We start from the raw sequence: 14,878 nt of genomic DNA on the forward strand, positions 1-14,878 counted from the left end.
TGGACATCTTCCTGGTGGGACCAGAGTATAAAGGTGTTATCAACATATCTTAGCCATAGTGTTGGTTTTAGTGGTGTTGATCCTAAAGCCAAATTCTCAAAGTATTCCATGTATATATTGACTGTGATAATGGCGACCCATAGCTAAACCTTCCTCTTGTTGATATCACTGTCCATACTGAAGTAGGTAGTTACTACACAAAAGGTTAACATTTCCATCAAGTTTATTGGTATACCAGTGCGTTCTTTTAGATGGGTGTCTGTCACTAGCTTTTTTTTTTTTTTTTTGGTATCACCAATAGTGCTTCACCAGTTGGGACTTTGGTGAACAGGCTTATCACATCTAGACTCACCATCTGGTTGGATTCACTGGGAGTATCCTTGATCAATTCTGTGAAGTGGGTGGAATTCATCAAGTACGATGTTGACTTTCCTGCTAATGGATTGATTATATCCACAAGGAAGCGGCTCAGTGGATGACATGCTGAACCTCTACAGCTCACTATAGGTCTTAATGGAATACCATTCTTGTGAATCTTTGGGAGACCGTACATGTGTGGTAGTTTACTGTGATGTTGAGTCAATTGTCTATACTTCATTGGTGTAAAGTGATCCTTGTTCTTGATCAAGATCTGTGACAACTTCCTCTCTGTTTTCAGAGTCGGTTCTTTCTTTACTTTGCTGTAGCTACCATCACTTATAAGACTTGCCAACTTTTCTGTTCATAGATGTTCGTCTACCCTGAAAATAAGGGTAGACAAACATCGCAAAGTGTGACACAAGAAGATATTAATAAATCGGGTATAGCTGATCATGTATGGAAAAATGGAGACCACCTCCCCCTGTGGGATGAAGTTAAAATAATAGAGAACACCACTGGAAAATATGAAAACTAAAAGAAGCAACACATGCTAGGACACAACAACCTCCTAAGCAGACTGAGTGCAGATATGAACAGCATATGGGAACTGGTATTAAGGAAGAATAAGAGAATATTAGAATTTATAAGCCCTAAAATTCACTCCATAATTGCCCACAAGCATATGGCGTAGTGGTTAAGAGCGCAGCCTATTAACCCCAAGATTCAAAGTTCAATTCCAAGCAGTGACCTAAACAATAATAATAATAACATCAAAAAATACCTTAGGAATGAGAACCCAGGTTTGAAATTTCCCCAAGAGAAAACATTGTGCTAACAACAAACAAGGTGAGGACAAATATCTGTCAAATGTAAATAATGTACATAATTCCTCATCTCTTAAATATAGAACTGTATATATTTTCTTGTTTTGAAAATTAGCCTTAGAGGCTTGAGAGAACTTTTACAAATTTCATTTCCTTACAGACGACAAAACTTTTCATACAAGTCCACATGTGTGAAGTGAGCATTCCTGGTGTATCATATTTAGTTTGAATGGTAAACTTACAGTTGCAATGACTGACAAATAAAGAAATTATAGCTAGATTTATATAATAGAATGGTTGATACTTGAAATAATGCAGAATTGAATAATTTCAACTAAACTGGAGAGAATGAAAGAAAGAACACTTAAAACATCATCAGGCATATGAACAGCAAACATATAAAATGCTGTAATTTCACATTTTATTCTCTGACAGAAATTTATGGCTTTACGTACGGAGATTTAGAAGATGATAATAAACCTTCAACAATAGGCAAATGAGTAGAGTGAGGGAAATGATTTTTTTTTTATTTTGTGACAATCTTTCAGAACAAACTAAAACAGTCAGTAGTTTAGATGATTTTATACTTTCATTGTAAGTTTTATTCAATTTTATTCAATGAAAATAAATACACTACAGTTAAAAAAAAAAAAACAAAAAAAAAACTAATATACCTCTGCTATCCCAAAGTAAATATTGAGAGAAAAAAAAATCATTACCAAATACAGTAAAAAGAATTTTTTTTTAAATGTCTTGGCAGATCTGAGGGAAGGAAATTACCTGCCTAGTATGTAGCATTTGGATAACAATTGGTAGACAGAGTATTATAGTCACAGGAAAAATTCTAGCATAGAGTCATGACTAGAAAATTCTTTCATGTAAGGGAAATGAATTACTTCATTATCTCTGTTTTTGTGTAATATAAAGGACAGTTTGCTTTGTTTCAGTACAGGTGAAAAAATAATTTCAGAACTTTCTGAGGTTTCCTTCATGAAATTTATGAAGTCTTCAATTGTTAAAGATTATATTATGCATGAAAAGATAGCTGGCCAGAACCAACATGGGTATATATCTAGCTTCACTGTAAATTTTGGCAAGAGCAACAACAGTGCAAGAAGTCAATTGATATAAGGCACTGGCAGCAATTGGAGGGAGAGGTGTCAGTTTTGTGAGTCAACTCAATAAGGACTCTTTGTGTCATTTCCACAACTGACATGTTGGTAAGTGGTCAATGTGGTCTGTTCTATGTGGCCAAAATAGCTGTAGTTAGCGGTCAACCTGCAATAAAAGAATAAAATATTTCAGCAAGGGGAATATGTAATACAATATGGTAATGATAGACAAAGGGTTTATGGAATCTGTTTACTAATAACAAAAGGCAATACAGTATAATTAGAGAATTCACAAGTTATTTCTAAAATTTAGACATTAAATCTTTACTTACTCAAACTGCATAAACATGTCATGGACCCATCGTCTTGGATCATTGCAAAATTTCCTGTAATTAGAAACAGAATAATATTTTTAACAGACAACAGAAAAAATATTGTTAAAATCGTTTTTAATCTAACTCAGGCTTTGCTATATCCACATTGTAAATGCAAGAGAGAGAATTACGGAATTAGAAGTGGTTGCAAGAAGCCATGAAGAAATGGTTCTTTGAACACATAAGCAAGAATTTCTTGAAGAGGGATCTCAGGATGTTGAGCTTCTCAGTGGGGATAGCAAAAAATACAGAGAAATTGTGATATAAAGTATGGCCGATCTAACAAATACACCCAGCATGGAAAAAGAGATGACAGGGAATTATTAATTAAGAGTTGACCATTCAATGTTTCCCCATTCAGAATGGATCATTCCCCAGGTTGTTGCTTAATAATTTTTCATGCTAGATCTTGATTGCTTGAAAGAAAATCAATTTTTAACAGAAATACATTCCACACAATTTGCATAAATTTCATGAAAAAAAAATACTATATTTATTTATATATATCATCATCATTGTTTAACGTCAGTTTTCCATGCTGGCATGGGTTCGGCGGTTCAAATTGGGTCTGGGAAGCCAGGAGGATGCACCCGGCCCCAATCTGATCTTGCAGTGTTTCTACAGCTGGACGCTAGTTATATCACGTGATCATGTGACTGACCAGACCATCAGATGTTGCTACACATCGCTGGTCACAATGCGTTCGCTGGCTAAGCGAGCATGCCAACTTTCGTATTGCATTACTATTATATATATATATATATATATATATATACACATACACACACATACTAGTCTATATTATTGCAAACACGACAACTAGGACTTCTTACAAGATAACCTGCTGAGAGCCACTGTCAAGAAGGTCTGCAATGAATCTGGTTTCAGAGCAGCTATACAAGTGAGTCAGACATATGGCTGAATCAAGGCTCCAGCCAGAGAGAAGTTGATATAGTGATGGAATTGCATAGGAGACAGAGCCATAAAAATTAAGAGAAAGGTTTGGAAAGTTTGGAAGGAAGATTGAAGCAAAGAGTGCTGTATAGCAGCCAGAAAGGAAGGCAGGTGTTAGTTATACATGGCTAAAGAAGAAACATAAATTTACACATTTTGCAATACAAGGATGAGAGGCACGAGGCATTCCAGATTGCAAGACAATGTATCAGAGAAAACTATTATGTTATTTAGGATGAAATGTATCCAGAATGATAGAGGCACAGTTACCCTTACTGCTGATCACCAGGAAAATGGAGGTGCTATTATAAGAGGTGTTGAATGAAGAGAATGCATGAAATAGAGAGGGTCTACTTCATGCAGACTCAAAAAAAAAGGGAGGGACTAGCAAATGAAGTTGACAGTGCAATTAAAGATATTAAGGTAGGGAAAGTTGGTGATCCATTAGGGTCAGTCACTCTGATGCCCAAAATATCTGGCACAGTAGGATACATACTAGTCATCCAAATAGTTCAACAAGTCATAGAAGAAGGTGTCATACTCAATGACTGGCATAGCAGTGTCATTGTAAGCTGCTACAAGGGCAAAGAAGATGCATTAGAAAACAAATTACAGAAGCATAAAATTGTTAGACCAGCGTATGAAGGTCATAGAAAGAGTTACAGCACAATTAATTAAGAACAGAATAAGCCTTGATGGGACATGTTCCCTTTTATGCCATTTTCCTAGTAAAGCAACTACAAGAGAAGTACTTAGCTAAGAGTAAGCTACTATACCTAGCATTCATTAACTGAAAGAAAGCCTCCACCTAAGTGCCATACTCAGTAATCTGGTGGTCACTGAAGAAACCTGGTGTCGATGAATGGCTAGTGAGGGCTACACAAGCTAAGATAGTAAGCTACTGCTCCAGAAAGTTTCAGTCATAGATTCACATGCCAGACACAATCAAAAGCTTTGTTGACATCAAAGACATTACTTTTGCCAAAAAGTTTACAGATAAGTGACATTGGAAAGTAGGTCTGACCCTAGAGTAACTATATAAATGGTTGTTAGAGAGACAGATGTCAAAGAACATTACACATGTGAATGGGAGTGATGTTATGTGTTACAATTTAAAATCTTGAAGTTTTGGAAATATAAAGGTTTCAACAACCAAGTTAAAACCAAAAAATCAAGAGTTAAATTTAAAGTGGAGGGTTCAAAATCCCATTCAGTGATGTAATCAAATGAAATATTTAAATACATAAATGTATTCTTAAAATAATGTATTGCATTTTGGGAGGATCGTATTGCCAACAGACATATGCACTGGTTCACTACAGTTTCAACTAATTCATCTAATTTTACAAAAACTACTGTAAACTTCTCAATTATTTTAAATTTGAAATCACTTATTAAACCACAGTAATGTAATGAAGACCATAACATATTAGTTAACAATAAAGTTCAAAAATTCAAGCAATCTTTATATCCTACAAAATGTGGAAGTATTATTAGAGCATTGAATACTGCAGTATTTACCTTCAGAGGCACTCTCGTACAGATGTATGGTGCTTAGAGCACAGATATAAAGCAGATGAGAATTTTGCACCGTACATCAATGAGAGGATCTCTCAATGCAAATACCACAGTATATCCCATTTAGTAGGATATAAAGATTGCCTTTTGGTATTTGCTTCCATCACTAATACTTAGTTTTTAATAAGCTTGTTAACTATTTGCGGCATCGGTAAATGAAAAGTCACTGACATTCTTTATATGATTGGCAGTGAGATTTGGCTACTGTGCAGGACTGGTTGTTTGCCACTGAAGAAGCACAGTATGCTGAAATCACATGATCTAGCAGTTCCAGTAACCAGGTGGTTTTTGTTTACTACAATGCATGTATGTGTTCTTATCACTGTACATCTCAAGGCAAATATATAGCAGGATATAAAGATTGCCTTTTTGTTTTAATACTGCTTCATTTTGCTAATGCTGGTTTGTTAAAAGCTTAAGTGAACTACAACCAATGGGTTTGTTGAAAATATGACCATCCCAAAGATACAAACAATATCAATTTCAATAGTTTTCCAGCAGAATTTTTGCAAAAAAATTAAAAAATGAAATGTCTGGCATAAAATATTATACATGTACATGCATACGTATACACACCTGCACAGACCTGCACACATACACACACCTGCACACGTACACACACTTGCACATGTACACACACCTGCACACGTACACACACCTGCACACATACACACCTGCACATCTATAGATATATAAATATGTGTGTCTGTACCCTTCTTTATTTCTTCTGATTCTTGGTTTATAATTAATATATAGATAGCATGTCTATCTTTCCAGTATTTCATAAGTAAATACCTTGGGCAGTCTTTATAGAAACCATTTAATAAGTAATTAAGTACATGAATGAGTATTAAACTGATTCTATGTAATCTTTCCTTTTTAATGTTAATAATTGATATATACACATTTTTTTTTACCTATTTTGGTTAAATCATTTTTGATAATCTTAAATTTTATTTTATACAACATAACAATATTGTTTATAAACAATTACCCATAGTACCCCAGGTTAAAATTTCCTTTGTATTAACATCCTAGGTTTTATTGACATCTTGCCTCTTTAACTGGTAACATTATGATTTAGTCTTCCCCTACTCAGCCACCTTTTACAGACAGTTACTCTATATCCAATTTACTACTCCTAATGTCTTCTTCCCTCCCTAGAGAAAGGGGATTCATATGACAATATTTATGACCATATCTAGCCATGAGCTGTCAACTCACTCTTGCCTTTCATTCTAAACAGACAGTCCTCTAGTTTTAGATTTAGTAGTTGATAAAAAGACAAATAAATTAGAAATGAACCACAATCTTTTACAAGCTACAATCCCAGTGGGCTTCATGCAATTCCTGAAAGTGTAGTCTATTCTTAGATACAATAGCAAAAATATGAATTTCTTCCTTCTTGCTCTGCTAAAGTATTTGAGAAAAATTATATTGTGTCCAACTGGTTAAAATTCTATTTATTTATGCAACTGATGATAGCACCGCATTTAAATTGATGTAATGATTGCATTGTTCAATTAAATGGAGCTGTTTGAAACAGTCATGCTCCATCACTTCTTGATATCGTGTTGCTTATTTTGATTTTATACATATACACACATGCATGCACATACATATGCACGCACGCACACATACATACGCACACACACATACCCCCACACACACACATCGATTTTTCACTTTTTTTAAGAAATTTTTTGGCAAAATACAGAAAAATATGGAGATTATGATTCTGTAAAAAAAAAGAAAAAAAAAAGAAATTTTGTATGATTTCAATTCAAAAGCAAAATAAATAAACACCCCTCCCCTCCTACTAAAATAGCAGATGTAAAAAGTTGACATGCCAGAAACAGCAGCTAAACGATGAATCAAGGTTTCAAAATTTAATTTCCCCCACCCCCTTTTCTTTTCTTTGTCAGAAGGGGGAGAGGGGGAAAATTAAAATTTTGGAAACAGAAAGGGGGTGCAGTCCATGTCCTTTACCTCCATCCACGCATACATATTTACAGAGAACAAAAGACAAAGACAGCTGTAGGAACAAGAAGCAGGTGTAAAAGTCTTTTACGTTCCAAGCCTACGCTCTTCGACAGAAAGGATTAAGAGGGAAAAAAAGAGATTGAAACAGAAACAAACAGAGAGAGAAAATATTTTTTTGTAGGGATTAACAGTTCAACATGATGAAATAGTTAGAAGAAAGAGGCTGAATGGAAGGGAGATAATGATGATAACCCAGTGGAACGAATTTGTTCTTGCATGTGCATGTGAGAATGGTGTAAGTGTGTATGTATGTTTCAGCTTGCCCACATACAGAGGCAATGCGACAAGCTAGCCTATACAGTATCTAGTTCCCATCATAAACTTATGGTAAACTTCTCACACCTTAATCATCTGTATACAACAAGCTGATGGTCTGCAACTGAGACATCATTATTATTGTTATATAGGCAGTGTCCCGGTAGAGTCAGTAGAATACTGAACAAAATACCTAACTGTATTTGTTCCAGCGCTTCACATTCTGATTTCAACCCCCACCCACTCCAGAGGTCAACTTTGCCTTTCCTCATTTCAAGGTTGACAAGCTAAAGTATCAGTCAAGTACTCCTTTTATCATTTCAGGGTTGATAAAATAAGACACTAGCCAAGAAGTGTTGTCAATGGTATTGGCTTACTCCAACCATTCACAACTACTAGCCTTGTGCTTAAGTCAGAAACTATTAGCATTATTCTAATTATGATTCATTTAATCATTGTTAAAGTTTTTTTCTACAGTTTCTGTATACATATGGTACATATTTAAACAAGGGTAGGGACTCACAGGTGCGTCAATATCAGTATATGCATATGTGAATTGGCACAAGTAAGTTGTGATAACAGATATGAGTATGTATCTACATATTTATTTCTAGATCTAGGTAGTAGAGAAAGATAAGTATGTAAATATTCAATTTTATATGTTATATGTTCATATGTTGCTATATGTGTATGTGTTTAGGAACAGACTGACAATCAAACAGAGACAGAGAGAGAAAAAGAGAAAGGCAGAGATAGACGGACACAGAGATAGACAGACAAGCAGAGTAACAGACTGACAGACAAACGTATATTTAAATGTTTGTGGGTGTGTCTAAATATGTGTATTTGTATATCTGTCTTTGTAACTATCATCACAATTTCTCTCTCACTTTCTTACACTCAGTCTCATTACCAAAGTTTTAAGTAATGGAGAGAACTCTCAATGCTTACAGTATATAAGGTTTGCCCTTCAGTACAGATGCTATAGCAAATGATCCCCTCACCTTTGATGTACCCTCATGTCATTGGTAAATGAGTGGAGGAAAAGTAAGGATGAGACATTCCTTTGCTCTTGTCTCACCAAGGACTTGACAATGTCTCTAATGCTGGTGTCACAAAAAAATATACCCTGAATGCATTATAAAATTGGTTGGCAAATAAGCAAATAAAATGTAGGATTCAGAGGACCATTCTGTCTTGTCTTGCTGAGAACATATTGGTCCCACAGGAAAATGTACCTAGTAACACTGTAAAGTGGTTGATAATAGAAAGGGCATCTGGCCATAGAAACCAAACCAAAATAACACACAACAGCATCAGTCTATGAGGCCAGTGGAATATTTGCAAACAGAAACTGCAGATGCCAGCATGTGTGTGTGTGTGTGTGTGTGTAGAAGAGCGTAAGCTCGAAATGTAAAAGACTTTTTCTATTCCTGAGCGTTATACTAATACATCTGCTTGTTTTGTACACCACCTGTCTTCGTCTTTTGTTTTTTTCGTAAACTCTCCCTATATATATATATATATATATATATATATATATATATATGCATCCATCCATGTTTGTATGTGGAGCCTGGCTCAGCCTTCCAGCATGACAGCCCAGTCAAACCGTCCAACCTATGCCAGCATGGACAACAGACATTAAATGAAGATGATGAAATGTCATCATACATCTGCTTTTCTTGCTGGCATGGGTCAGATGGCTTTTGAAGATCCAAGACAGTTCTTATTGAGAGACACGGCTCTCACAGACAGGTGCCATTATATATCATTTTGGGTTACTTTCTATGGCTGGATGTCCTTTTAATCATCACCCGCTTTACAGATTGTATTAGGTGCGTTTTCTTGTGGCACTAGCATTAGAGGTATGTCTGTTTACAAAGTATTGATTATTACAACACGATGATAGAAGACAGTCGACCAAAGTACCTATAGTGTTGCTGCAAATTGAAGTCAGTAATCAAACAGCCAGATCCTCATTGTTTAACATCTGCCTCCCATGCTAGCATGGGTAGGATGGTTTCATAAGAGCTGGCCAGGCAGAAGCCTGCACCAGACTTCTGTGACTGTTTTGGCAGGATTTTTACAGCTGGATGCCCTTCATAACACCAACCACTCAGCAGAGTGAACTCAGTGCTTTTTACATGGCACAGGCAAAGTCAGTAGTGCTTTTTACATGGCACAAGCATAGGCAAGGTTTTTACAGCTGGATGCCCTTCCAAACACCAACCACTTTACAGTGTGGACTTGGGACTTTTAAGTGGCACCTGCACTGACAGGGTCACCAAATACTTGCAAGAAAAAAAACTTTCAAGAGCGGGAGGAAGCATTGAAGGATGATGAAAGGTTATAGTGAGACAGATAGAGGTGTCTTGCTGTAGAGGAAGTACAAGGCTACCCAGCTGGAGAGAGAGAGATCAAGAATGAAGACAGAAACAGGTGCACTACCACAGAAGAAATACAGTTACCAAACCTGAGGGAAGGGCAGGAGAAGGAGAGAGAAAAAGAGTGGGAGACAGCAGGACAGAGATGGTGGCAAACTCAAAAGGAATGGGGATCAGAATATAATGGAATGGTTGAGTAAAAGAGAGATATAGATGGTGGCAAGTGCCAGAGTATATCCTTGAGGTTTGAATGTAATAATATAAGTGGCAGGATATTGCAAAGGAAGTGCGATTAAAGAGTGTGAGTAAGTGGTGCAAAACCTAGGTATATTTAGAGTCAGGGGGCTACCAGATATCAATGACACAGAGGAAAAAGGCCATGGGGACAGGATCAGGGAGTGAGAGCTAGACAGTGTATGAAGAAGGAAATGTGAGAAAGAGATGAGGAGATGTAAGGGTGATGGAAAAGTTTTGTTACATGTGGGTGGAACACACAGAACAGGGGCTAGCTGGTAGCAATAATACAGTGAGACAGGACATGTGGGTAGAACACACAGATCGAGGGCAAGCAGATAGCAATGATACAGTGGCACAAGGACAAGGGGACAGGATTGGAGAGTGGGAGGTAAGCATAGTGCATAAAGCAGAATTGTTAGGAAGAGATGTAGAGATGCAGTTTGGTTTGTTGTGATAGTGTGTGAGAAGATTTCTTGTTAAGTGTGGGTGGGACACATTAAATTTTTTTTTTAACAACAATTCCAATTCCATGTTGACTGTTTATGCATTAAAAAACTGTATTTAAAAACATAACATTCAGCTGCTACAACTACAAGTCAGATGTAGAGGATTCATTGAACACAGTATGAGGTGACTGTTGTTATTAAACCTAACTCATTGTAAAGCAAATATCACCATGAGAGATATCCAGACTACAGTGGAAAAGGCAAGCCACTGGATTCAGTTAAAAAGGGATGATAAGCAATGGCTAGAAGAATATTGAGCGAAACCTAATCTAGAAAGTGGGGGCTGGCACGCAATGATACCACCAAGAGGAAGGCCCTGAAACAATCCACATTCTCTCCTGATGACCCCATAAACTTGCTAGCATCCGATATGCAAAGCTTTCAATTCTAGAAAGTGGGGGCCGCATTTTGACAAGGTGGGGGCTGGCATGCAATGATACCACCAAGAGGAAGGCCCTGAAACAGTCCACATTCTCTCCTGATGACCCCATAAACTTGCTAGCATCCGATATGCAAAGCTTTCAATTCTAGAAAGTGGGGGCCGCATTTTGACAAGGTGGGGGCTGGCACGCAATGATACCACCAAGCGGAAGGCCCTGAAACAGTCCACATTCTCTCCTGATGACCCCATAAACTTGCTAGCATCCGATATGCAAAGCTTTCAACTGGTAGAACTTGCATCTGCAAGTTGTTTACAAAAAAACAAAAAACAAAAAATCATATTTGTTATGAAAAGTAAGAGTAAACACAAAAAGTAAACAGACTTACACAAGATATTTCTGGTCCCCTGCTAAAGTCAAATTCATTTGAACATGGTACTCCCTGGAAGATAACTGGGGTATTTTTAATTCTGTTTTATTCTCCACTTTACTCAAAATACTCCTGTCATACTGTACAGACATTGTTACTCCTGTCACTGATACTGGGATATAATTCTCATTACTGAAGTTGTATTTATTCTGAAAATAAATCAAAAGAAATAGACAATTAAGAAATGCATGCATATACAGAATAATACACTAGAGTGAGTACAACTATGTTGTGCTATATGCTGTTTTATGAGCAAAGTACCAAACAATACAAGTTGATAAACAACTTACCATTAACCCTTTAGCATTCAGCTTTCTCTGTCAAATGTAGTACTTACTCTTTTACTTGTTTCAGTCACGTGACTGTGGCCATGCTGGAGCATCACCTTTAGTCAAGTAAATCGACCCCAGGACTTATTCTTTGTAAGCCAAGTACTTATTCTATCGGTTTCTTTTGCTGAACCTCTAAGTTACAGAGATGTAAACACACCAATATCGGTTGTCAAGCGATGTTGGGTGGGGGGGACAAACATATACACACACATACATATATACGATGGGCTTCTTTCAGTTTCTGTCTACCAGATCCACTCACAGGGCTTTGGTTGGCCCGAGGCTATAGTAGAAGGCACTTGCCCCAGGTGCCACGCATTGGGACTGAACCCGGAACCATGTGGTTCGTAAACAAGCTACTTACCACACAGTCACTCCAACTTATTGATTTGAATTAGTCATGCATTACTTTGTAGCTGTGAGATTTTAATGTAATTGTTTATTTTTAGAATAATATTGCAGGGTACATGTGAGAGGCTGGATCTGGCCTGTTTGAAGATAAAACAAGAAGATTATTTTGGCCGGATATAGATGGTTTAAATGCTAAAGGGTTAATTCAAACATTTATTTTTGCTGTACAAAGTAAACCAAAATTTAAATAAACTGTTTTTGCAATGAAAATCCTTAAATGAATTTTATTTGACAAGGCACAGGTATGGCTTTGTAGTAAGAAGTTCGCTTCCCAACCACATGGGTCCGGGTTCAGCCTCATTGCATGGCACCTTGGGCAAGTGTCTCCTAGCATAGCCCCAGGCCAACCAAAGCCTTGTGAGTAGATTTGGTAGATAGAAACTGAAAGAAGCCCAGTGTGTGTGAGTGTGCGTCTTAGTGTCTTGTTCGGTTTATTTACATCCCATAACATGGTTCAGTGAGGAGACCAACAGAGTAAGTACCAGGCTTTAAAAATAAGTACTGGTATTGATTTGCACAACTAAAATTCAAGGTAGTGCCCCAGCATGGTCATAGTCCAATGACTGAAACAAGTAAAAGACGACTAAAATAACAACACTTCACATCTAGAGAAATTAAACCCTATGAAGCACAGACATGGCTATGTCCACTTGGCATCCTTGTGGTTCCACATTCAATTGCACTGTGCTGCACCTCTTGTGTGTGTGTGTGTGTATATATATATATATATATATATATATATATAGTTAATCCAAACAAGAAAACACAGAAAAAAAGGAGAAAAAAAAAACAGCAACGCAGGACGTGGAACAATTAAAGTATTATTGACGCTCAGGAAAGAAGGGAAGGAGGGTTTAACGTTTCGAGCGGAGCTCTTCGTCGGAAACAAGGAGAAGGAAAGATCCCAAGAAGGGAAGACAGAGGAAAAAATATTTTAGCTGGTGGTGCTCAAGAGATCACATGTTATATATATATATATATACTCACAAAAAATTTAGCAGAAGATTTAAATACTGATAACAACCAAAAAAGTAGCCGTTTTCTCAAAGCTACTTGTGATATTTATTTTGTAAAAGTATTACAGACACTCCTTTGTTAACTCTTGCCATCAGAAACAAAAACTTACATCCAATGTCACTATCGTCCAATTACAATACAAAAATCAATAAGTATCTCATCTTTCCTAAAAAATTACCCAACTGAAACCATCACATCCCCAAAAAGTGCAAAGAGTGATATGAAACTTTGGTTACTCTGGAGATATTATCAGTGATGTATTCAATATCTAAGTTTCCTTTTTAAGAGCCCAGCATATATATATATATAATATATATATATATATATACATAAGCAGTACATACGACTATGGTACTTGGATTCTATATTCCTACCAACCATAATTTGGAAACATATACATATATGTGTGTGTGGGTGTGGGTGTGTGTGTGTGTGTAACCTCTGAACTGCTGTACAAAGTCAAATTCAAATTGTCTTACACTTACTAATTAGAGAATCTAAAAATGGTTGGCCATGTTATAAAAGGAATTAGATTAATAATAGGTTGGTGTAGCAGTTGTTGATACACAGAGTGTTTTTAACATTTTTTTGTCTTGTTATTTCCAGCAGAAAGTTTGTTGGAACAGGCAGGAGTTTGTTCATATTAGCTAAATGTTGCACAAAAGAGTATTGCTCAGTGTTTAAATGTCATTGTTTTGGTTATAATGACCGAATGTTGGAGAGATGACACTGACATATTGTTGTGTCTACAATATCTACAAGATACAGACATTACTGTTTGATATATTGAATAGATGTTTTCTTTAGTTAATTGTGTAGAGTGAAATAGTGGAAATATTAATCTATTCTGATGATGCCAGAATTTTAATTTGTACAGGTACAATATGCATACAGCTGTTTCAGATGAGATGTGACATTACACTGAATTTGACAATATAAGACTGCAGTTTTATTATGTGAGGTGTCCTACCAAAGTGGATTCTGGTGAAATCTCATTAAAGAAATGATGTAGCCAGTAGGCTCTGCAGTTTATTGATAATTAAACTTGATAAATACTGAACTATCACTTTGGATTGTCTAAAGTACTTTGGATGACAGGATATTGGAGGATAGTTAGATGTTTTACTAATGTTAATGATTAAGTGTACGGAAGGTTTTTTTTTTTTTTTTTGTATTAGAAAATGGTTTAGATACTCATGTAGAGGGTGAGTGGAAGGTTATCAGATCAGAAATTAAACCAAAAATATGACATAAAGGGATGGAGTTTTGTTGAGTAGATCTGCTCAACCTATAAAGAAAAACAAAAATAGAGATACTGTTTAGATTACTTCTAATCTTAGAAGTGTTTTGTTTGGGACTTTTTTTTTTTTTGATAAAAGATATTTTGAATACTGCCTATCCTATTCATGCTATGAAGTACTTGTAACAGTCCAGATTTGTAAAACTGAAGTTGTACATGGTCAACGACCATTCTATTTAAATTATATCAAAAACTATTTGTACTTACCATAAAACTGAGGTAAACATATTGCATAGTGAGATTTATCTGGAGCTGTGAAGGTTCAAGATCAGGTTGATTACTTAAAGCTCGTACGTTTCTGGGAAACAGGAAATACAAAACAAGTCCTGCCACAAAACAGCAGATAATTATAGAAAGAATGACCCACTGAACTCTGGA

At 36.3% G+C, this 14,878-nt stretch overlaps 1 protein-coding gene across 1 annotated transcript in view; it reads right to left on the minus strand.

Moving 5' to 3' along the window:
- Positions 1–1,558: 1,558 nt before the first annotated feature.
- Positions 1,559–14,878, minus strand: part of LOC115216663 (transmembrane protein 106B) — a 29,135-nt gene continuing 15,815 nt past the window's right edge. The window contains exons 3-6 of the mRNA XM_029786163.2: positions 14,708–14,873; positions 11,399–11,589; positions 2,629–2,682; positions 1,559–2,462 (exon numbers count right to left, since the gene is read on the minus strand). Coding sequence (XP_029642023.1) covers positions 2,363–2,462; positions 2,629–2,682; positions 11,399–11,589; positions 14,708–14,873 — 511 coding nt within the window. The 3' untranslated portion in view covers positions 1,559–2,362. The remainder of the gene's footprint in view (positions 2,463–2,628; positions 2,683–11,398; positions 11,590–14,707; positions 14,874–14,878) is intronic.

This window comes from Octopus sinensis, linkage group LG10 (assembly GCF_006345805.1).
Source record: "Octopus sinensis linkage group LG10, ASM634580v1, whole genome shotgun sequence".
NCBI classification, from domain to species: Eukaryota; Metazoa; Mollusca; class Cephalopoda; order Octopoda; family Octopodidae; genus Octopus; species Octopus sinensis.